General features: G+C 37.2%; 2 protein-coding genes across 15 annotated transcripts in view; one reads left to right on the top strand and one right to left on the bottom strand.

The window, feature by feature from the left end:
* Window positions 1-3,288, top strand: part of caskin1 (CASK interacting protein 1) — a 131,960-nt gene extending 128,672 nt beyond the window's left edge. For all 13 annotated transcript variants that reach the window (XM_067418447.1, XM_067418499.1, XM_067418435.1 and 10 more), the window contains one exon: window positions 20-3,288. In XM_067418447.1, coding sequence (XP_067274548.1) covers window positions 20-116 — 97 coding nt within the window. In that variant the 3' untranslated portion in view covers window positions 117-3,288. The remainder of the gene's footprint in view (window positions 1-19) is intronic.
* A 120-nt stretch (window positions 3,289-3,408) lies between these two features.
* Window positions 3,409-20,711, bottom strand: traf7 (TNF receptor-associated factor 7). 2 transcript variants are annotated; one of them, XM_067418516.1, is made up of 21 exons: window positions 20,573-20,711; window positions 18,657-18,786; window positions 18,478-18,535; window positions 18,045-18,130; window positions 16,707-16,823; window positions 16,472-16,564; window positions 16,161-16,194; window positions 15,105-15,288; window positions 14,863-14,997; window positions 14,556-14,773; window positions 14,384-14,457; window positions 14,240-14,288; window positions 14,030-14,157; window positions 13,862-13,944; window positions 12,240-12,279; window positions 10,990-11,106; window positions 10,469-10,591; window positions 6,250-6,369; window positions 5,989-6,120; window positions 5,787-5,906; window positions 3,409-5,450 (listed from the first exon to the last, which is right to left on the bottom strand). In XM_067418516.1, exons 3-21 carry the CDS (start codon window positions 18,527-18,529, stop codon window positions 5,436-5,438), a joined length of 1,920 nt encoding a protein of 639 aa, XP_067274617.1. In that variant the 5' UTR covers window positions 18,530-18,535; window positions 18,657-18,786; window positions 20,573-20,711; the 3' UTR covers window positions 3,409-5,435. The 2 variants fall into 2 exon arrangements, with proteins under 2 accessions (XP_067274617.1, XP_067274609.1); XM_067418508.1 differs by lacking the exons at window positions 18,657-18,786; window positions 20,573-20,711 and having other exon boundaries at window positions 18,478-18,541.
* Between the last annotated feature and the right edge of the window lie 4,104 nt (window positions 20,712-24,815).

Genomic DNA, 24,815 nt, shown 5'->3' with positions numbered 1-24,815 from the left:
TGTGTGTTTTGATCCACAGCTCAATGATTGAAAACAAGAGCACAGTGAGCATCCTAGACGACATCGGCAGCATGTTCGATGACCTGGCCGACCAGCTGGATGCCATGCTGGAGTGAAGAGCACAGCCTGTGTCTTCTGCGGCACAACCTCAGGACCCCGGGAGAGCACAAGGGCACAATGACCAACATCATACCCACCTTCCCCTTACTAGTCCTCATCCCTTGCCCCTCTCACCCCCTTTTCTCCAGCTCCTTCCCCACTGTCATGAAACACCCGTCTCTCCTCTCTCCCTCCGAGTTGGTTTTGCACAAACCCGAGCTGATGTACCTCAGGACTGGGCAGAAGGCCATCCAGGGCTTTAAACATCAAAGACAGAGCAGAGGGTGGAGAGGCAGAGGTTGGGTTTTAATACATAAAGCTCAACTCTCTCTCCATGGAATATCTCTATCTACCATGAGCAATGAGTAGTAAAATAATAATATGAAAACAATAACTGTATATGAAATAATAGTATGGTATGTGTACATTGTAAGCATGAAGAAAGTTTGTATCTATAAAGAAAAAATCTCATAGTGAGAGTCATGCATTAGTACAGTTATATATATATATATATATACATATATATATAAAAATATAAATATTTATGTTTTTATTTCATGTTCAATGGTACAGTGTTGAAACATTAAGAAATCTATAATGTTTGATGACAGATATGTGGATTTTTCTATGACTATAATGAAGTTTTAAAACAAAACAAGACAAAAAATAAGGCTGGCTTAAACATCTTGTATGTTTGGCTGTGCTCTGCTGAAGAGTGTTGTGGGCTGTGTTGAATGTAGTGACTGAAGTGGCTGTTTCACCCCCTGCTCTGTGCTTGCTCTGGGCTCCCGCTCTGTGCTGCTGTGATCCCTTTATGTTTCCATATACATTTTCCCTGTGTGAACGCATACATTCCTGCTCCTGCACAGTCTTCTTCCTTAACCTTCCCTCTTTTTCTTCTGCCCTCATCATGTGCAGTGTCCTGTGTGCCTTAACATGAGAGGTGACTCCGTGCTGCTAAAACACAAGCAAACAGGTTCAAGCTGAGATAGGCCAGGTGTCCATGTTAGAGGCATTGCCTCGTGGGAAGGGAGGGCCCTGTGTGCTCTGATTTGGCAAGGCAAATCTTCATGCTTCAGTCATCTGTGTAGGCGTCGCAGTCAGCGTGAATAGCCATTTTACTTCCATGATGTAATGCATTCACAGGCAATACAGAAAATGTTTATTGGATTGTGAAAGTAGGCACTGAATACCAAAATAGCTATTTAGCTATTGATTAGCCGTAAGTGAACACCAAGACAAAAATATTTTAAGGAATAGTGTGTCAGTAAATTGTTCACAACAAGACCAGGATCATGCATTAAGAAAGTAAATAGGGTCATGTTGACTTTTACTACATGATTGACCTCAGAAACACAGGCGAGAACGAGGTAGAGGTGTTCATTGATGGTTGACGGCTTTCGGAAGGTGGGACGTCAGGAAGCACAAAGTGAGAAAGTTGCACATGTGTGTGTGTGTGTGAGTGGCATACAACAGCAATCTAAAAGAAACGCATGTAAGATGTTATGGAGTGACAGTGTAGTGAACCAACGAGGATTTCGCAAATGTTGGATGTGGCTCGATGCTCAGCAAATCCATCTACCCTGGTCTGTGAGCATGGACAGGTGTGGTTCCACTGGTAGCCTGCATGCAGTCTAATCTCAGCACATTGCGCAGTGGCTGTTTAAGGGTGTGAATGTACCATTGTGTGCCTGCTTTGTATTGCATTCCCCCCAGTATCATCCAGACAGACATTTCCTTAATGACCAAAGTAAGAACACCAGTCCGAGATGCAATTTAGCATAGCAGTATCTAGGTTAAACATTTTCACTGAGAATTACAGTGACTTTATAGGGACATATTGAGGGTAGAATAAATTATGCTTTTGCAGTTTGGTCTCTGTGGACATGAGATGTTTGCAGATACCATGTTCTCTCATTCACAGTGAGGGGACAGTTTGCTGTTATGACAGCACCGGTCACCAAACCTTTTGCAAGCCTCTGAATGTCATTATCTCATTGCCAGCAAACTCACAGTCTCTCATTACTTAACCATCTTTGTTGCCATGACAATCTGCCTGCTCATTATTAGAATCGTCACAGTATCAAAATGATTTTAAAATGCAATTTAAGAAAGGGCCCAAAGGTAAGGGAACATGAGCAAGAAACAGTTGTGGTGGTCCCACAATGCTTTACACACTTTCAGTGGCTCTATATATGCTTTATCCCTTCCCCCGGTTCTCAGAAAGAATATTTGTAAAATGTAAGTTATGAACAGAGATATTATTATAGATGTTTTCAACAAGTATTTAATGATGCAGCATCAAGAGGGCTTGTTGATGAAACTGCAAATATTTTAGACAAAAGTGTCTTTGCGGCTCAAAGTGTTTTAAATGAATTGTAAATGTTTTTTTTGTTTTTTTTTTAGATCTCCAGTTTTCTTTTTTAAGGTAACTTTTTGTGATACGTTTTTTGACTGCCATGTATTCAGATGAGATAAGTTGTATATTATGCAATGTTATGTTTTTTTAAACATGTATGTGCCTTGCTTTAGTTCTTTTCATTTGGTCTTTCGTGTGTTAGAAATGTGTAAGGGATATGTGGCCGGTCTCAGCAATATGTCACCAGATGCTCAGAATTACATCCCTTTTTGTTGTGGTCTGCTCTGTGGACAGAGTGCAGATGTCTGGCATGGGAATGGCTTTTATAAAAGCCTCATCATGCCTATCGCTTCAAAGGACTGGGTGTCGAGCCAGTGTTAATTGAGTTGTTACAACCCTGTCCCCCCTTCTTCTGTGTAAATAGCTGGATGTTTGTCACTGTGAATTCACCTTTTTTAAAACTTGATTTCTCCACTTTAAAGTTCTCATTCATGTCAGTTTCTTATTGTCATGTTTGCTTCTTTTTTTAATACGAGGGGGGAAAAAATTACAAAAAATATTGAAATTCTGAAAACACTGAAGTCAGACTTATTGTTGGTGCAAGATGTTATTTAATAATGAAAGCTGTTTTCAATTCCATCCTATTTGCAGAGACATTAAAAAAAGAAAAGAAATCTGCACTGCTCAGCGTGTGCAGGCTGTATATTGTGTTGATGTTCTGCCATTGACTTGTATGATACCTGCTGTGACTGGCATTGGGAACAGTGGTGTGCTTGCAGTGACTGCATCAACAGCCACCTGCTCTAAATAAACATTATATACAAACACTCTCTCATAACCGTCCAATTACTGAACACCAAGGCCAGCTGGAAATTGCTTAACACAATAGTGTTTCAATAGTTCAAATATACAATAGTGAGCACACACACAAAAAAACCCGAACAATCTGGTACCAACAACCCTTCAAAGATTTATTTGATATAACTGAATATGTATTAAGGACACTAGAGGGAGTCAACGGCACGTTATGTGCAAGTTAAAGATAGCGACTGAATATAAAAGACTCAAGTTCACTTAATACAAGCATTAAAAATCTGTCTTATGTATTTTATACAAGAAACTTTTATGGTAGTTTGCATGTGAACATTATTAAACATCACATCCTGCCATAACCTTAATGAGGGGAAATATGAGAACAAGACTAATATCTCAAATCTGTTCGTTACTTCCATAATTGTTCTATTTGTGTGGAGCTGGATTGAGTAGCTCCATGCCACCAAAAGGCACTGAGAGATCCAAAATAGCAGCTTTTTTTTTTTTGTAAGCCTTTTGTCTTAGCCAATACGCGTCACATTAAAGGGATAGTTCACCCAACAATATCATTTCTATCAAATTACTCACTTTAAATAATTTTGATAACCAGTTTTTGTGTCCATTAACCACAGGTGGACAGTACTCAAGTATTTTTTACTCAAGTAATTTTGTTTTTCAAGTATATGTACTTTATCAGTGTTCTTCTTTGGATAACTTTTACTTCACAACATAATATTGTACTTTTTACAGCGATACACCTCATATTGAATATCATTTAATACTTAATTAGTAATAATTACATAAATATGTAGTATTGTATATCTTTACTCAAGTACAACATTTATTTATGAAATTAAGTATTAAAGGTCAGAAAACAACTTTTATTCATGAAATGTAGTGCAGTAAAAGGTATGACGTTATATATAATGCTTTGGAATGCAGTTAAGTAAAAGTTTTCCAAAGAAAAACACTGATAAAGTATCAAAAATGTACTTGAGTAGAAAGTAAAAATACTCTCCGCCTCTGCTAATAACCTAACTCATTATCTCAATCATCTTTCATCTAAAATATTAACATTTTATATTCAACAGAAGAATATGTCAGAGGTTTGGAACAGCACGTAAAGTTCTTTTCATTTTTGGGTGAACCGTCCCATTAAGCTCAGCAAGGAACTCAACCTCACGTTGAACACAAGATTGTGTTCCCCTCCATTCACCTCATTGTTCCTTTAAAGTTATGCTGGGATGCTCGGTGATAATGAATTAAGTGCCTTACACTCAAACTAATTAGAACTTTCTGTACAAAATGATTTAGTAACCAGCATGAAACACACTGTTAAAAGTCTTACTAGCTTTGCATGGACAAAATCTGGCTTCCATGATAAACATGAAACCATGCGTGAAGCAGTTGCACCTTTGGTAAGGAAACATTGCATTATTTACACAAGCATGATGGATGATTAGGTCATTACACCGTCATACAAAGGATTTACATCGGTCAACAGGCAGTTCGAAAATATCTGAGCAGTTCTGGGCGCTCAGTTGGCACTGTCAAATCTGAGATAAAAACATGGGCACTGCGTTGTCAATGCTCTGCTGTTTTAGGCCCAAGTTGGTTTAGTGTAGGTCTTCATTCAGCCCTGGGATGATGGTCACTTCATGCATCTCCACTGGCATCAGACTCAAACTTAGGCACTCACTCAGTCATGAGACTGTGACTCACAAAGGTCAAAGTTAAACATCCATCACAGCAACATTTCCGTGGTCTGTTGGGAACATGACCTTGGACTGGATTCAGCTGAGTTGAAATCTTACCAAATCTAAATCATACTTTTTATAGGAAATGATCTTATCTGTGTATATAAAATACTGTCGTTGGCTGCGTTCTGCTGGGTGTTTATAAAGATAGCCGGTTTGAAGGTTCTGTTTGCTCGAGAAGTGTCTGGTATGTGGAAAGCAAACAAGCACCATCCATCCAGCGCATAAACCCAGATGACTTTTGTCTAACATTTTACTGCAAAATTCACACAGGACAGATGCCTGTCCAATGTATGTTATAATTTTCTCTTGAATAATATTATTATTCATACTCGTAGAGAAGTCTGTGTATCAGAGTTCAGAGTTTCAGGAGATTTGTTGACAAATCCTAATGCTCACGGGTCATTTTAGCATGTCCATACCTGAGGAAAGGAACAGAATCAACTGTTAGAGCTCATATACAGTAGATTTAAATGGTTCAAGGAATGGTATGAACAGTGTTGCTCAGCTGCTTTTAAAATGGTAGTCTTTACAATGAGTTACAGTGTAGTGTGACAAATGTAACAGCCATTATTTACGTGACATTGTTTGCACATGCTGATCACGTTTTTATAGAATATAAAGGCAAAAACTGCTGTTCATTACTGTTTTTATTGAGTCTTTTTTAGTTGTATTGAGGGTTACTTCTAAATGCTGTCAGACTTGGCAAATAACAGTTTAAAAGCAGCCTCCCCAAACTATTTGCAAGAGCCTCTAACCTTTACTGTGCTGTCTACAGCTCCAGAGAACAGTCTTCCTCTTGATACAGCAAGCGCTGTCACGCTGCCCTGGTGCCGCAGCAGAGTCTGGGTGCAGATCATGTTGTCCATGCTCCACACCTGAACAGGTAAAACAATCAATGCATTAGAGGTTTCACAACTCACCCCTTATTTCACATTCCACACCAAGCCTTGTCCTTACCCTGAGAGAGCGGTCATAGGAGGCACTAAACACTTTGGTCTGATCAGGGGTGGAGATGACAGCCAGGGCGTACACTGTGCCCACGTGGCCCGTCAGCGTCCGCACCTGTTCCTTGGACTCAATGTCCCAAACCTGGTTCATAGGGAAAGTAGCAGAAACCGAAATGTTAAAAACGCCCTGACATTTCCAAGTGTTCCATGACCATTACCCTCGTATGTGAAGCCCTGCAAAGCATAGAGATTAATACTTAGTACATCTTACATGAATGAGGTTCTCATAGGTGCCACAAACTATGTGGTGGTTGGTGACTGCAATAGAGTACACACTGCCTCCAGAGGTCTGGAGAACATGCACACACTCCAGAGAACGGATGTCCCAGATCTGAAGGGAAAGAGTATACCGACCAATACATTTATTCACACTAGATAGTATGCAACTTTTAAATGAAATGTCAAAATATGATCAGATTCATAAAGAATGTAAAACAATGTAGACAAAAAATGTAGACAAAGCACTGGTGGAGAATGCTGCCGTGCAAAGGCAAAAGGCCGTAACTTCGTTTTTGGTCGAAAATGAGTTATTGACATTTTTGGGACTTTCAAGACCTCCTTTATCATGTGGATAAATATCGTTAGTCAATTATGTTGTTTTTTCGAGAAAATTATGGATTGTCTGAACAGTAACTTCCAAAAGCCCAGGAGAAACCAAGGCAGAACACCGTAACAGCAGTTACCGCTCTTTGCCTTGGTTTTAGAACACTCAAACTGAGTTACGGTACTCTGCCTTTGTTTAGCCATGCGTCTAAATTAAGTTACAGTACCGACATGCAGTTATGGTGTCCCGCCTTTGTATTAATGTCTATTAAAGTTTGCCGCGTTTGAGTTACGGTGTAGCCTGTGTACTGTCATATATGTTTTCATAATGCAGAATATTCTCTCATCGCGCTGTCAGGCAGTCTGGGGCTGCCCACTGCACGAGTGTGTGTAGGCTACTCGAATGCAGTGACAGCGTGCGATCACGCATACAATCAGTAGGCTAGTAACAGTTCGCAATTATATCCATATATCCTACCTTTTCTTGTAAACCCGATAAAATCCATGCCAATGAACGTCATCGGAGATGTTTAATCCACAAGCATTCTGAGAATTATTCCTGTCACATCAATCTAAAAGTTGTCCTTTTAGGCTTGGCGATTTTCATTCAAAGATGTAAAAGTATAAGCTATGTAGCCTATTGTATCTTTTTTTACTAGATAAAAACATTAAAAACATATTGCAATAAATAATTACTCTGTTTAGCCTATGAATGGGCAATCCGATCCAGTCAGCGCTGTCATTAGCCAAAATATAATAGCGTGATAGCCAAACTTAACCCTTGATTAACCAGCGGCACTGTTTGCTATTTGTCTTATTTATCACATGCATTTTTACAAGATTTTTTATTTGTTCTATTTTTTATATCTTTGCATTATATATGCAAATGTTTACTCATTAGAAATAATCTTATCTTGTTCATATAATTCAGTGTCACCTATCAACCTGTAAGTTTTGCTGCACACCAATGAAGATTCTCTTTACTAGAGGTATTGTGTCCTTAATAATAATAAGATGGCTATAATTAATTGTAAATCATCCAAAATAAATGCCATGATCATTAGATTTTATAAAGGTGTTACTATATTGATTTTGCAAATGGTGATCAGCAACCAAATATTGATAATATGGAAGTTACTGCCTTTTGCCTTGGCATGACTCCACATTTTTTGCAGACAATACAAAGGCAGAGTGCCGTAACTTCAAAATAGGGGTCAAAAGTCAAGTTTGAGTAAAAAAAAAAGTGTATGTAGATAATTGTCATTACTAAAACATCTAAATGCCAGATTTCCAGTGTCCTACCTATAACTAATTTGGCTGGACAACAAAAAATCTTTAAAGTCATTTTTCTCAGTTCCACACTCCAGTGAGTTAAGGTCTTTTGCCTTTGTAGGGCAGAATGATACTACTAATCCTTTAGAAAGATTCTGCTTGGATCAACCAATCAGAGAACTCACTGTTACCATGGAGATGAGAAGAGTGCCAAAAAGCTCAGCCGTAACCGGCCACCAGTGGAGTAGGGGAATAATCACGGTAGTCTCCATGTATAACAACTTTAAAAGTTGTACATATTTTAGTGTTTAGCAATATTTTCACATATATTTTGTACTTATGATCAAAGACTGGCAAAAGTTTAAACCGGGACCTTTTTTTATATATATATTAGATGTGCGATGCTCTGTGGGTTGTGTGGCTCATTGCCTTATGTCACACTGTTTTTACTGTTTTTTTAAGGTTTGTTTTTTTCTTCAATTATACTTTTTGATCAAATCAAACAAATGCTTGAAATCTTTATAAATGCAGAGAATGGGTTAGATAGACATAGACAGCTATGGTTGTATAGTGGAGTGTTTGTGTTCATTTTTTCCCTCTGTGAGCATTTTCCTAAACTCTGCTTCCTGCCTGCAATCTCTGGAGCCTTAATTAGACAACTTGAGACAAGCAGCTCGAGTTTATCTGTCTTATCTAGTTTCACAAAAAAACTCTGAGAGCTACTCTTGTTTTTACCAGTTAGACTGAACAATAAAAGGAATGCATGAGAACCGCTTCTAATCTGAAATTCAGATATTTCTGTTACAACAATACAGGTTGATAAAAAGGGTTTTATTTAGTACTGCCCTAAATAAGCTCTCTGACATAAAATTAATACACAAACAATGTGCATATTTACACAAGAAAAAAAACTGAATTTACGTAAGGGATCCTGTTCAAAGGTTTTTAAACCATGGTTAAAAAAAAAAAAAAGATAGAGCATTTTTAATCACAAATAATTTTTCCCAATTTCCATTTTAAGTGGTCAAGATTCTGCTTTACTGGTTTAATAACATTTTAATGATCAGAAAGTTTGTCTAACCAGTTTAATTCATAAAACTTTAACAATAATGTTAATACACAGTACAATCTGCTGTACAATAGTAAAGTATGTCATTTTCTTCAAGTTAAACTTACTTTGGCAGGTTGTCATGAAAACCTTTTATATTTCATTACATTTCATTTCACTCAGCGGCCATCTTTGAAATGCCTCTCGGGCAGCTGTTTCAGTCAAGCATGTGCATCTAACGGTATGCAAAACTGACAGTTCGGTTGAAGTCACGGTACGGTACACCAGTTTTACAAAATTGCTTTTTATTTATTTTCATTCAACAGTGGTTTACTAAATGATGTCTGTCCTTAAATTAATTCAATTATAACTAAAAGTTTTTTTTAAATATAATGTAAATATAGGGAGTCTTTACTTAGGCTACACATTGTAATATAAAGGTTAACAACAGAGCCCTACTATCAATCCAGTTATTTATTTTTAGATATAATAATCAACACTCATAAGCCTCACATTACCTTTTAAATCTAATTATAATTTAATTCATTGTCTTGATCATTTATACACGGCTGTCAAATCATGACAGATTTATTTAAACATACATTACATAAGACATCACTAACAGGTTAAGTAGAATATAATGAATATATAGGCAAATATAGTGCATATATTTAGCGAAATAATTTGTTTCTCTAGTAAACTAACAGTTGTGGACACTGAATGACTTCTGAGGTAAATGTGATGCTACAGGACATTGCAAGCTGATTTGTCTTTCCGGCACTTGAAACACTGATTGAGAGATTACACGACATATGATACATTTCATTAAATTGTAACGTATCCTCAACATAGCTTAAGAGACATTAATTCATGTTTATTCTTTAGGAAGAGATGATCGCGCTCACTCGCGCACCTGTGTTTGAACTGACGCGCCTACTGTGATCAATCACGTCACATTAAAGAGCTCCAAAACGGCATTTATCATTTGAGTTTTGAATAATACTTAATATGTTCGTGTGGGAACTCAGACTGAAGTATGTTCCGCACTTAAAATAAGCCAACTGTTAACTGTTAAAGACTGCAACCGAAACGGTTTGGTACGAATGTGTGTGCAGTTACACCCCTAGCATCTCCTTTCTTTTTTAATAGGGAAACATCAAAATCTCCAAAAGCTGCTCACAAAGCTAACGATTCAATTTTAGATTTGAAATCACCGAAGAATCCTGACAACTGTCTTATGAATTTTGATTCTACATGCTCAAATCATGACCCAAAAATTTGTCAGGCTGGCCCAGCGAATGGCATTCACAGAGTTGCACAGAACATGCAGACTTTTTACAGCGTAATATTTACTTTTTTTATGAATGTAAATAAATAAATCTATTTGACATCTTTTAGATCTCACAGATTCTGCGAGGAGAACGTAAACTTGGCGAGCATGACCGGATGTCAAATCTGAACATCTAATCAACCTGCATATTGTCCTTTATAATATGGTCTGGGCGTTCCTGAAGCAACTGACAGAGCTGTTTTCTATTTAAGCAGTTCAAAGTTGAACACTTCTAACCTTTATGGTTTGATAAGATCCACTGTACAGATGATTCTGAGAGGCAACAAGAGCTCGAACCCAGTGATTCAAGCCAGTCAGTTCCTTCTTTAGCTTCAGCTCTGTGACCACAATATCCCATACCTACAGATAGAGATAAAGAAAGATGTTGCATCACTTAAAGAATAATCAGAAACGACAAACTGGAAAGTCCCAGAGAGATGAGATCATTCTAACATTAAGCCTCCACTCCCTCATTCCTCCCACACATCACCATGGTGATACGAGCACAGCGTGTGCTCTTCAGACGAGCTCTCAGAGCCAAGTGAATCTAATTCAGTCTCCACTTGTGCCTCAGTAACCCAAGTCAGTGCTTTTCTCTTCTCTGCTGGAGCACGGACCATATTTTCCACATAATTTTAAGAAAGCCGTACACAGCTAACGTGCACATCAGCAAATGGGGCAGAATAAAGCTTAATATTAGCTGCTTGGTTGGGCTCGTGCCTGCAGACACGCACATCTCTTTGACGAGAGCCACTGACCTTAATGGCTTTGAGAGAGCCGCTGAAAAGCATGTTGTGAGAGGACACCAGAGTGCACACGGGGTTGTCATGTGCCCGGATGGTGTTCACTTTCTGCAGGTTCTGGATATCCCAAACCTGAGGAAGAGCAAGCGCATATATATCATGAATAGGGATGTGCGAGACTAGTCGACTACTTATTAAACTGCTGCTGCCAGTTGACTTGCAAAAACATAAAAATATGTTTGTTGTTGTTGCACATTTAAATGTGTTGCTTTATATTTTTACAATGGTTATGTTTATATTGTTCTAATGTTAATATTATGTATTTTTTATTTTTATATTATTTTGACGTGTATATCTAGAGTGGAAAACAAAAATTATTTTACATCAGATTTAACATGCATTCGTTTTCTCTGTGGCACTAGTGGCAGGTTCAGAGAAATATCCACTCGGAAGATGAGCAAGGCGAGGGAGTATTTTGACAGCCTACACAACATTTTTCCATTTTCTTCAATGTTGTGTCCCAATAGTATATAATTAAGCTTGCTACGACCAGTTATGAGGGACAGTACAGTATGACATTTCATATCGGGTTAAAGGAGAAACATTATGAATGAAACTTACTTGACACTTGAAAAGTTGCTATAGCAACACCCTAACAAACAGAATACGCTTAAATAATGTATAGTTGTCAGTACATGTCAAACTTTTTTGCGACTTTTCATCCACGAGAAGAAAGTTCAAACCCGGGTGCTAACATTTTAACGCACTGAATTATTTGGACTAACTTTAATTTGAGGAAATCTGTTCATAATAGGCTATTAGGTTTTAATTTATTCCTGCGCTACCTAATGATTCAGTTAAGTTGAATAAATGCATCTTTGGTGGCTTAAGCATTACTCAATTTTAATATACAGTGTAAAAAGATAAAGAAATCATCTCTCCAATTGAACATTTTCTAGTGACTGATCACATCTAAATTTTTCAGTTGACCATATTGAATATCTTTGAATTAATTGGAGACATGATTGTTTTTTTTTGTTTGTCTTTTACAGTGTACAATGATCATAAGGCAAGCACATTGCATGTATCTGACCTATTTTAAGTTGAATTTAGTATGGATCGCATATATATACGGTAGTCTTTGGGGGGGCGGGGTAAGAATAGTCGGTTGACAAATTTCTGTTTAAATATTAACAAAATGTGTCGTTGCGCACATCCAGGACAGGCCTGACATGAGCTGATATATGCATTTCAGGAACACTCACAATGATCGTGCAATCAGCTGACCCACTGTACAGCCTATTCCTGCAGAAGAAAGAAGAACATAATATATTTTATAATATAAGATCTCCTGTCCGCTTAAAACCAACATGAAATATTTGCAACCCCTTTTCTTTTTCCCAATCCTTTACTCAAAATAATTGTCCATTTTTATTATTAGCTGTAACATTTAAAGGTTGGATAGGTAGGACTGATCTAAAACACTTTTGTCCAAATTTGTTTAAACTTTCTTTATATGTCAATACATAATTAAAATGTAAGTACTCTGAAAAGGAGAGTATAAAAATCGAGTGACTCTAGACGTTTTTAATCTGCAATAAACACCGCTCATTATTTCCGTTCGGGACGAAACAAATGATTGGCTTGGGCGACTGTCACTCTCTCTCGCTACCATGGCGACCACCGCTTTCGCTAGGATCTGCCCACATGCACGCGCTCGTTTGATTTGAGCAGTTCAAGAGGCAAGAAAATGGCAGAGAAAGCACATTCAAAATTCACAGTGCAGGGTTTTACAGTCAGTGAAGGCAAACAATGCAAAAAAGGAAGACAGTACGAGAAAAGGCAATGCACAGAAAGTCTTTAGATAAACAAAGAAATCAAACGCGAGTAAATATCTGTGTGGCTTTTCAACGATGGCGAGAACTGAGGGACCTCAAAAACGACTCATTGCTGGCTGTATTTCTGCTGGACAGGTAATCTTTCATTTTGATTTAAAAAAATGTGGTTTATGTTTTCATGAAGCAATGTATAAAGAGCACATGAAGCTGCCTAATATAGCTAACATAACATTACTCAGCATAAAGTTACAACATTATACACTTGATATGATAAATACTCATACGCTGTTGTGTTGAATTTCGTAAAATGTAACTTTACATAACAAAATGCATGTGTAAAAGGTAGTACACCGCATCCAGGAACTTTTTTTTAGAGCTAAGTTAGCTTTAGCTACTACTAATCAATGCTTTCATCATGGAAATTCTTACATGCAATCTTACATGAAATTCATCTTCGTTACAGTATAACTGATGTTATTGGAATAACATAATGCTACCCATTTTCTTTGCCTTATAAATATAACTAGCTCGTTACCAAATCACAAAATATATATATTTTAAACTTTACCAGTACCGGTATTCTAGCTTGATAGTGAGTACTAAAATACATCTTATTTGTTTATATTCATACTGATAAAGTATGATTTTTTATTACATGTGATTCTGACATGATGTCTATATATTATGCGTCTAAATAATGCGTCTTCCAGCTGAGCGGCCGGTGTAGCGCGTTCATGTATTTTGGGGGAATGGCTTTAGAAAGAGCCCAGAAGGGAGAAGGTGGAGTGAATGGAAATAATGAGCGGTCTTTAAAAAGAGTCGTGAGAGGTCTACAGACACTCATTTTTTAAACTTTCTTTTTCAGAGTACTTACATTTTAATTATGTATTGATATATAAAGAAAGTTTAAACAAATTTGGAAAAAAAAGTTTTTTAACCAATTCCTACCTACCTACCTTTAATACACAACACTGACTGTCAGTGAAAAGTTGTTTAAGATTTTGATAAAAGATTATGAAAAATGTAAAAGTACTCCTCCAAATGCTTACCCCTGAATGCACAATGCCAACACTATGCCGTCATGGCCCTCTAGGGTCTTCTGGCACTTGTATGTGGTGCATGTGTCCCAAACCTATGTCAATCACAGAAAATGAATCTAGATGAAGAGGGCTACTCAGAAACCAAAGGGACAGACTGCTCATGGCAGGTGGTATTACCTTGATGGTCTTATCTGATGACCCACTAAAGAGGAGATCACCGGTAGAATACACACACAGACACCACACCGGACCCTGGTGTCCCACAAACGTACCCTTGCATTTAAAGATCTGCTGCGGGTCGTAGGCTGCACAACATTTCATACAGTCAGATGATGACATATTTCATTATACTCAAAAATTTGGAGTATACATGAGAAAGTGACTCACAGCCCAGTATACCCATATTGAGCCTGGCATTGATGTGGGACAGTTCATCCTGCAAAAAGAGGGATGAGTTAGAAAGCTCTTAATACTGGAACACCAAAACTGTATGTCTTAAATTAGATAAAATGAGAGTGAAAATAGACCGACATTCAGCATGGAAGCATCTCGTCGGAACTCCATCAGATCTTCACTGAGCTTGCTCTGATTCTCATCCAGCACATCTGCCACATTAGCACAAGAAAACAACAACAATTCAAACATTCATGCATCTTTTGGCTTAAAAACAGTAAGCGGTTAAGAAATAGCTTTGTTTCCTTACCGAACTTAAGCTCCAAGTTCTTCTCCAACTGGTCTAGTTTCTCAGAGAGTTTGCCCAGCATGGAGCGCAGGAAAGAGATGTCCTGGTCCTTCTGTGCCAGTGTCACCTGCATCTCATGGAATCGGTCATCCGTCTGCTGGAGAAACTCCTTAAGCCCTTCGAACTTACACACCTCCAGGTGCGTCTCATACGTATCCTGATTCCCAATAAAGGTGCAACTGGAGAAAATTTGGCAGAGATAAATTCAGGGTTGTTTTATTTCCAACTATGGAATATAAGGAAAGAATGTCTTTCCAAATTTCCATACCCATATTTAGAATGAGGGCACTTGATGTGTTCACATTCTTTCAGATGGGCCTCCAGGTTCATGGTGAGCAGTGGGGGGCAGTTGGGGTTGTTGGGACAGCGTACAGGTCTGTAGTCACAGCTTACTTCATGATCTCTGCCGCCACACATAATACAGAGTCATTATGCTCCCTCTGCACGAGTATGTCGCAACAACAGCAATTAAAAGCTAACATTGTGAAAGGAATCAACCTGCATACTCACTTCCGGGTGCTGAGCTTGATGGTGAAAGGACAGCCAAGTGGGTCAACCTCAAAGGCACCGGGTTTGCCTGAGGCAGCTGGCCGACAGCCGTACTTGCAGTGAACGAAAAGCTCACCAATTTGCTCAGCCACCGCTATGTTATTCACTACGACTGTTAGCTTGGAATTGTCCACAGGGCATTTCTCTGTATAACAAGGTTTTTGGCAAAACAAAAGTGTTACTCTCTTTTTTTTTTTTTGCATAAATCAAGCATGAAAAAAAAAAACATTCAGCAAGGAGAGGAAATGAATCTAGAACAGAGTTCAAAGTCCAAAAAAAACTTAAGGCCACTTCTGCTAATGGAAAGCACTTTTAGAAATTGTAAATAAATATTCAGATACATTTCAGAAATAATTTAGCCCCCTTATCTTTTCAAATTTTGTTATGTTGCAGAAACTGCATTACATTTATTTTTTAACATTAAATTGCACTCCATACTTTATTAATGGCAAAGCAAAAAGAGGTTTATGATTACTTCGCAAAAAGAAGAAAACTAAATTATTAATATTTCTTACCAGCTATAAATGATTAACCTCACAAAAGCATCAAAACAGAGTTGGAAAAAAAGACACCTTGATTTATTCTAGATGGTAGATTTCCCACAGAGGTGAAATTTGTGAATGACAACAGAAGTTTTTTGTTTGCATTAGGACTGTCACAATTTCAGATTTTCACTATATGATTATCATGGCCAAAATAATTAATGATACTGATATTATCACAATATCTATAGAAATCTAAAAAAGCAAAAAACATAACTATCAGTCAAATAAATGTTTTACTTTGTTTATTTTATGTTTTTTCTTTGTTTGGCTAATGAATCACATTACAACACTCGCTCCCGTAAGCGCAACTATTGTTCATTCAACTGATGAAAAGTTTCCTATTAAAGTTACTGGCCAACTGTAATTCTGAATTGTAATTGTGTAAATTGTGTACTTCCACTACTGGCCGAAACGGTCATCTTGGGAAAGGTGAAAGCAAGACAAATGCTTGGATTGAATATGCTGTGCTTACCTGAGGTCAAAGCACATCGCCTGCAGAATGTGTGCTGAGGGGACAGAGGAAGAGAAAGAGAACACAATGAGAGTAAATAAGAGCCGAATTTGACTTTTTCATCAACTCAGCTATTTTAAATGTAATTCATCTCTCAACAGACACTTGTACTGTGGTGTTCAACAGCCTGACAGTGCCGTAGGAAACAGGTCAATGAGGCGTGCTTGTTCATGGCCCAAACTGACAGGAAATCAATACATGGCCTGAAACCAGATCATGACAGACAGCCCTATCCTGAGGGCGAGGTAAGGGGACGGGGCTGGTTGACTCACTCCGCAGGTGGTGATGACGGGGTCCTTGAACACGCTGCAGCACAGCTGGCAACAAAGCTTAACTGAGGGCTGCTCTGCAAACACCTGCGGCTCCTGGGTAAGAAAAGAGAGCAAGGGTGAGAGAGAGAGAAAGAAAGTCAATCTCCTGATGGGCAAAGGTGTTTGTCTGTCAGCCTTTTGCGTCACTATGCTAGATCAACATGTGAAAGGGAAACAGAAGATTGCTGACACTCACTGAGTCTTCCTCTTCCTCGTGCAGGGAAAATGTGGAGCGCAATGACATGTTGGACTCGGAGTGCAGGGAGCGAATCGAGATGGCAGAGTCCGAGCGACGAGGGGTACTGATGGGCGGCTGCAGGGACAGAGTCAGTTTATTTGTTTTTAAACTTTTTTTTTAAGTTTATCGAATTACATTTTGAGGGTATTCCAGAAAGCAGATCGTCATACATTAACCTTAAACGTATAGTTCATCAAAAATGAAAATTCTGTCATCATGTACTCACCCTCAAGTTGTTTCAAACCTGTATGAGTTTCTTTGTTCTGCTAAACACAAAAAATGTATTCGAACCACTTAGAACAACCATTCACTACCATAGTAGGAGGGGAAATACTACGGTAGTGAATGGTTGTTCTCTCTGGTTTTTTACAAACATTCTTCCATTTGTGTTCAGCAGAACAAAGAAACTCATACAGGTTTGAAACCACTTGAGGGTACATGATGATAATTTTCAATTTTGGGTGAACAATCCCTTTAACTTCCAAAAACTGAGCAATTTACAGGGTTTGCAAGTAGCAGAGCAACTTATTCTCTGAACATAACCTTCTCTGGAGAAGTATTCATCACATGATATGTGCCCTATTAATGAGGCTTCAGTGGCCCTGATAGATTCTGCACAATATTACATTATATAGTTATATTTTTTTCTCAAATTATCAAGCACTATTGTAACAAGGGAATGCTTATAATCTTTTCATTTTATTCTCATCTCACACATCATGGATCTCCATTCAACAGGTTGTTTTTATTTATTAATTTATAAACAACTCACCCTACAACATATCTAGAGGCAAAATGGCTAAACATAAAAAAGAAACTAATACAGCCGTATTTTCTGTGCAAGCACAGACTGTTTTTCAGTTCAAGCTAAAAAAATGTTTTATATATATACAGTTTATGATGCTGAATATAGTCCTTAACTAAAAATAATTCTGATTCAACTAATTCAATTTCCCACTTCTCATTAATGGACTTTCCTGTGAATGTGCAAAATGACTGACAGTGGGAAAACACTGTAACATCTTCTGTAGAAACAATGCTGTGGTGTCTGGCAAAAAAAACAAACAGTATATATAGCCACTCAGAAACAGTCTACAAATAATCAGAAAAATCAGACACAAAACAATAATTTATCAGATGCGTTTATCAAAACTAAGAACTGCCCAAACAGCGAATCAGCTAATCCAAAAGCCCCTTGTGATGCAGGTCAAAGACAAAATCGTGAGGTTCTTGATTTTCGTTCCTCGTTATGTAAATGTGATTGGCTGTTTTGAAAAGGGATTGCGTTGTGATTACCATGCCATCATCGTCGTCACGAGGCGAGTAGGTCAGAGTGCTGGAGGTTGAAGGGGTTCTGCGATGCTGTTTGTAATTAGTTTCCGCTGAAATGAAAGAGCACAGTTACAAGCGACGGATCTTGTTGCTAGGCAAATGCTCAGATGGATTTCATCCAATCAATGCTGATCTACGTCATTTTCAACACTAGTAATTACTTTCAAAATGGTTTGAAGTACAACACTCAAAATGTAAATGTTAAGTCTATTTGACAATCTTTCGTTTTTTCTTCTTTTTTTTAAGGTTAAAACAGCTATACCATACATCATTTTTAATATTTTGTTTCCCTGATGACCACTTAAATGGTCATCATCTTTTTAGCCATTTTTATTTTTAAGTGACCATTTTCCAGTCTTTACTCAGACTCCAAAGTAGTCCAACACATAATGCTGACCTTTTGCCACTTGAGGGACTGCTGGAAACGTGGCTCCAAAACTAGCTTCCATTTTGGTCTGCATACAAATCATGAATCAGATCATTAAAAAAAAAATTTTTTTTTCAAAAAGAGGTTTTTTTTTTACCACTGAAGTTTTCAAATAACTCAATAAATGCAAGTGCACATCATATTCTTACACTGTGGCTGATGTCAGGTGAGGGTACAGTGATAGTGGCACCTGCCACAGATCCTCCTGAGAATCAATCGAAGCGTGGTTTAGTACAGCTTAAAATACAGCAAAACCCTGTAGAAAAGATCTGCCGCAGCCTATAGACAAAAGAGAAAAAATATCATATTATTATAAATAATATATTAATATCCTCCTGGAACCAGGAATAGACGTTTGTCCTCTGCAGTGAAATTTCTCTAATACCATCCACATCACAGTTTTAAATCTAGAAGTCCACTAAAAAGCACATTCAGGGCTTTTCAAATATACCAAATGTTTGACCACATGTTTCACCACAACAACATCTCCTTGGTTAAGTGATCAAATTTAGCACTCTTTTGGAAAACTACCATATTTTGTCATCATCATTTGAATATGACTAATTTTCAAACTGTTAGTCATAAAACAAAATCTCGGGTAATGTTATGGTGTTTCTAATCAAACTGACTCAAAACAGCACTGGTTTCATACATGTCCACTCTAGAGGACACCAGGACTAACTAATGATGATGATTTATGTTCATCAGGCATTTTAGGAGACATAAGTGAATAGGGAAATAAATATTATATATCATTATGAAAATATTACTAATTATTACTCCCATTATTACACTTCTTTTTTCATTACATTACATAGAACACATTAGTTATGCTAATTAGATACAGTGTATAGATACATACATTGAATTGAAAGGGACTACCCATTATGGCCACATATTGCATAAAGTTAAACGGTGTTTCAATTCATTCTATCTAGTTAAGAATGATCTTTAAAAAAAAGTTTGGTTAAAAAAAAATCTTGAAATCTAAAAATTGATTGGTGAATGAAAATTGATACATTTATTTTTTTAACAACCAAACGCCCACTACAAAGGGCATAGCATATGAATAAAATATATTTTATCCATTTGTTTCTTATGCTCTAAAAACTATGTAATGACATGAAAAAATACTAATTAAAAAAGATCTTTTTGGGGGGTCTCAGGAAGAAGATAATATGAAAAAAATATGGTATAGGCATGTCTGTGATATGCAATAGTTCATCTAATACTTTTATAAACAGCGTTGTGCTTATTTTAGCTATTAGATACTACATGAATATCTGTATTTTGTATGAAAAAACCCAAGCAACCCAAAGGATCATTTAAAATAAACCAATAGAAAAAAATGTGATTAAAATGGTGAAACTGGTAGGCTACAGAACCTAAGATATCCATGTATTATATTATTTTGAAATTCTCAAGATTTTAGTATCCATGGACACTTATGCGTCAACTACCCATTCTCTAAAATGTTATGTGCTCTCTTGTTACATACACACACACACACACACACACACACAAGCTGCGAAGACAACCAGACACATTTGCCGACACAGCGTCAAAACAAAATAAAACGTTTCATCTGTCAGGTCAGAAGAAACAATGGCAGAAGCCGTATGTCAGCAGAAACGAAATCAAAATGTATCCCAATCTAACTGGTGCGATCACAAAAATGCTATTAAACTAGACAGCTAATTGTTTTGAGACACAGCCAAGATTTTGTTAGCGGGTGATTACGAAAAACGGGACAATTGTCTTGTAAGCATTGTATTAAACGGAAAGCAAAACATGTATATTTACTACACAATATTAACAACAGCAAACATGTTGAAAGACAAGCAAGCACACGCATTCGATTATGTACTGGTGGTTCGCATGCCTAAAGTGAGCTGGCTAGCTGTGTTGGCTAGCTGACGAAGTTGGTTTTTCGAATAGCTTTAATCAAACATCGGATTTAGCTTTACGAAATGTAGTTAGATAGACCTCTAGCTCCGCTATAGAAAAGACATGATGACAAGATACATCTCACATGTCTATTTAGGCAAACAATGTAGGTTCTCACCATTGATGCTAAATCAAAGTCTGCAGATGGTCCAATTTTAATCTTTCTCTCACACGCCCAGGCTCAAATACCAAGGGATTGTGGGAAATGTAGTGCGGAACGGCAAATATGTTGTCGGGAAATGACCAGTCTATGGAAATGACACACCAAGTTCCTGGAATAGACATTAACGGAGTATTAAATACTTAAGACGATAAAACATAGGGTTAAATCATGAATTTCATTGGGTGTTTTTCAAGTCACCTTAAGAGTTTAACGTCAAACATTTACTGTAGTTTTGGGGATTTTGATTCATCTTAGCGAGTCGAATCTTTTGAGTTCTGCAGGTTGCATGTAGCTGCAAGATTTTTTGTTATGAATCATGATGATGATGATAAAAAAAATAGATACTAATCACACGCTTCAAAAAGTAGAGACTTCAAAGGGAAAAATTAGCATGGACGTGAACGATTGTGAAAAGATTCATTCACGAAGCGACACTATAGTTCAAGCTAGATAGGCTCACAAACACTTTAGTAGATTTGGGTTTTCATAATTCCACTTTTGTGTACAGTTGGCTATATTCTGCATCTGCATCTTTGTTTTTGTTTTTTTGTTTTGTTTTGTTTTTTACATCTAGCCTACTATATTCTGGACCATGAAATCAGTTACTTAAACGGAAGGGGGTGCTGTTAGCTCAGATCCTGAGTCTGGACATGAATTCAATTCACATTTCACCATAGACAGTAAAATATTTCACTCAGCGGAGAGAGTGGCAGAAGAAATGGTTTTATCACTATAATTTAGACAGTAATACTCTTGTGTCTACAAATGTTTAAATTCTGCCATGTAGCCTATTTTTTGTCAAATATTTTGTCAGGAATATTCCTGTTGTATTGTACTATGTTGTAATAATGCATGTGAAAATATTATAATACAGATGATTTTGTCCATTTAATATAAAGTCACAATGATACTTTGATATTTGTATTGTTGTGAATTTGTGAGAAGAAAGGGGGAATGATTCAACCTGCATCCACCTGGCTGGAGATATTCATGCTGTTCTCAGAGCCCCAGGTAAACCACTTAAGGCCAAAATAAATGCAAAAATGTTGTGAATATTGAATGTCTTATAGGCTGCTACAGTCTTGATTATTTTCAGCTGCAACCTCCATTAGAGTAGCTTACGCCCCCCTGTATTTTCTCTTAAAACACTAATGGTAGAGTTTCTCATGGACACCCATCAATTTAGGGCACATGGGATATGTCTTTATCTAGAGAATGTGGTCCCAGTCTGTTAAAGGGTATCTGTGTATAATTCTCTTTGATGAAGCATCACAGCCTCTGTGAACTGTTGTCCTACCTGGCACTTAAGATATACTCTTTGCACTGTTAAGCCAAAGTATAGCCAGCGGACCCATCAAAAGCTTGACCCCATCGGCAGTGCAGGAAGTTCTTCATTCAGGATCCATTAACCATATTCAGAGCAGAGCTCCATTCTTCCCGTATGCCTGAGCAATAAATGATGGATGCAATAAAAATAGGATGTGCTAAAGTAAGGAAGTGGATGGCTGAAGGGAGAACTGGCCGGTGGCTACTAGTCAGTTTCTGCTTGTGAAACAAATATATGATGAACAATACGTCCTGAATGTAAAATGCAAACTCAAACTGGTTAACGCATGGTGATAAATATAGGTAAACTTATACTGATAAAATGTATTGAATATACTGAAAGCAGTGTACTAAATCCTACACAAATAACTGTAGTTTGGTCATGTCATAAATGATAATGAGCTGGTATTCTGTGGTCTGATAGAGATTTTATGATGGAGGTTTGCAAACAACTTTCAGAATATTTTTAATCAGAAATTAATCTGGTTCACCATTAATATTATCAAGTCTATATTTAGCACACACTTTGAATTATGTTTATCTCACATTTTGTATTTTTAGCTGTGGTTCACTTTGTTTAGTGACGGCAACTTCCTCCCCATTATCTGGTCTTTTGTTTAGTTCGTTGTTTAGTTTTGTCTGTCATTCAGCAAGACATCCCTTCTTTCTTTGCATCTGATCTGCTGCTCCTGCTGTCCTGCAGGCTCCTCTCCTCATCTTACACCTCGTGATGATGCTCTTGGGTGTCATACCACAGGAGACTGACATGAGTGCTGCTCTGAGATGAGCAGATGACAGATGCCCTTGTATCAGCCAACGGGCAAACATTTAAACATCACCGTGAGCAGTTTACAGCCGTAACACCTTTGATGGAATACTAATGTAAGTGCTTTCAGGTTTATGTTAAATTATGTGCAATCAAATTTGTAACATAATTAATACAAGCTTGTTCTGTTTCTGTTCTTCATGAAAGGACAGTATTATACAACAGTAGTCCATGGACTCCATACACTCGTTTGACCCTCTAGCAGTTAAAAAATAAAACTGCATAGACTGTCTTGTGGAAAAACTTTGTTTTGGCTGTGCTTTGACATTGCTGCTTTGTGCGGATGAATGTGGTTCAACAAGGCACCGGTGTACAAATGAAGCAGGACATCAATCAGTGCAATAGCAAAAACTGTTTTGTTTTGTTTTGTTTTTTCAATTGGTGATTTCACAGATGTTTGCCGTTTTTTTTATGATCCATGGTCCATTTTTATTGGTCATTGGGACAACAAATATCCAGCTTCAAGTCACCACAGCCAGAACTACTTTTCTCAGTATAGACCTACGAATATGATATACATGGGCAAATTATAAATCATGATGAATTTCATTTTTTTCGACAGCTCTACAATATAAACAATTATTACAGGCGTATCATAGTGTAATTGTGTAAAGGCATGGTTCAGAAAGAGATGGTTTGGCATACTCCAGTAATGATATTTTGGATTTGTTTTTTTGTTTTTTTCAAAACTACATATCACATTTAGCTTAAAATATCATTGACAACATTCCAAAGTTGCTTGTATAGCCAATAAAGTTTCTAGTGTTTGCATTACTTCACTTATTGTATCTGTTGCCTGCAGCTAAATAGGCCTATGTTTTTTGAGGTTCTCAGCATTAGTATTTCCGTGAATAAGCTCAGTTTCTTTAACTAATGAGCGAAAAAAGAACAGAAAACAACAACAACAACAACAAATGATTGAGAAGAACTAAGATATGGAAAACCTCGGAGCAGAGCTGGAGTGGATTACAAGATATCTTTGAGTAATGTTGGCCACATCAAGAACGATAAGTGTGTGGACAATATCGTTATAAAGGCATTATCTAATATCGTCCTTAGCAAATTAGGTGAATGATAGAAACTATAAATATAACGAAAAAGTTCTAAAAATAATTCTCAATATTAAAGAATAGCAGAGTTCACCTCATATGTTACTTTTAACGCCCGTGAACGATAACTAAAGATTTAAGCAACTGCTGCTTTAAATGTTCCAGCTCGTTACAGCAAGGAATATGATTGGCTGTCAATGGTTTTATCGTTCATCCGCTAGAAAAAAATCGTTCTGAAAGTGATCCAACAATAATCTGTGCCGAGTGCGTTATCGTTATAGCTGTAGTGTGAACTCTGCTATTTTGAGAACGATTTTTTGAACTATATCATTATCGTTATAGCTGTAGTGTGAACTCTGCTATATTGAGAACGATTTTTAGAAATATAAGCCAATCTAAAATACTTTATCGGACGGTAATCGTTATATTTATAGTTATCATCCTTAGGCTGAATGTGACAGAACAGAGAAATTATATCTTTGGAATCACTTTCAGAACGATTTTATCCAGTTGATGAACGGTAAAAAATAATAATAATAAAAAATTAAATAATTTACAGCCAACTAGAATCCAATCTGCTACAACAAACACGCGCATAGAATAAACAGAACTATAATAAAGAACGTTCTTTCTTGGTGTTACGAAAAACGTGCTACGTCATACGCCGTTCCGCTTGCAACACTCAATTGTTTTTTGCTGAAACTTTGCTATAATAATGAACAAGATCGATTTTTCGTGTTTATTGAATTGTTTTATTAAGAGATTCGTACGTGCCAGCCGGTGTTTTCAGAAAAGCACTCTTGTAGTGTGATTTTGCCTAAAAGCACCAGATAATATAAAATAATCGCACAGTTTATGCTTCTTTGACTGAAAAGCTTCGCGAAGCATGAGTAAATATGTTGATGCTCAAATTTTCCATATTAGGGCATATAGGCTACTGGATACAACCTAGAAGGGTATGAACAAATCCATATGGAAAATCTAAACACTCACACTG

The sequence above is a fragment of the Pseudorasbora parva genome, chromosome 2 (assembly GCF_024679245.1).
Source record: "Pseudorasbora parva isolate DD20220531a chromosome 2, ASM2467924v1, whole genome shotgun sequence".
In the NCBI taxonomy this organism is placed as follows: Eukaryota; Metazoa; Chordata; class Actinopteri; order Cypriniformes; family Gobionidae; genus Pseudorasbora; species Pseudorasbora parva.
Note: the sequence above shows the minus strand (reverse complement) of the source record. Positions and strands in the feature narration are given on the sequence as shown.

Bases quoted from the DNA above. Each gene is read 5' to 3' on its own strand.
- traf7 (XM_067418508.1), bottom strand. From the start codon at position 18,541: ATGCAGACCAAAATGGAAGCTAGTTTTGGAGCCACGTTTCCAGCAGTC. The intron at 16,824-18,044 runs GTAATCACAACG...CTGTCCCTGCAG, and splicing joins GTGACGACGATGATGGCATG to CCGCCCATCAGTACCCCTCG. The intron at 11,107-12,239 runs GTGAGTGTTCCT...GCTCTTCCTCAG, and splicing joins CAGCTGATTGCACGATCATT to GTTTGGGATATCCAGAACCT.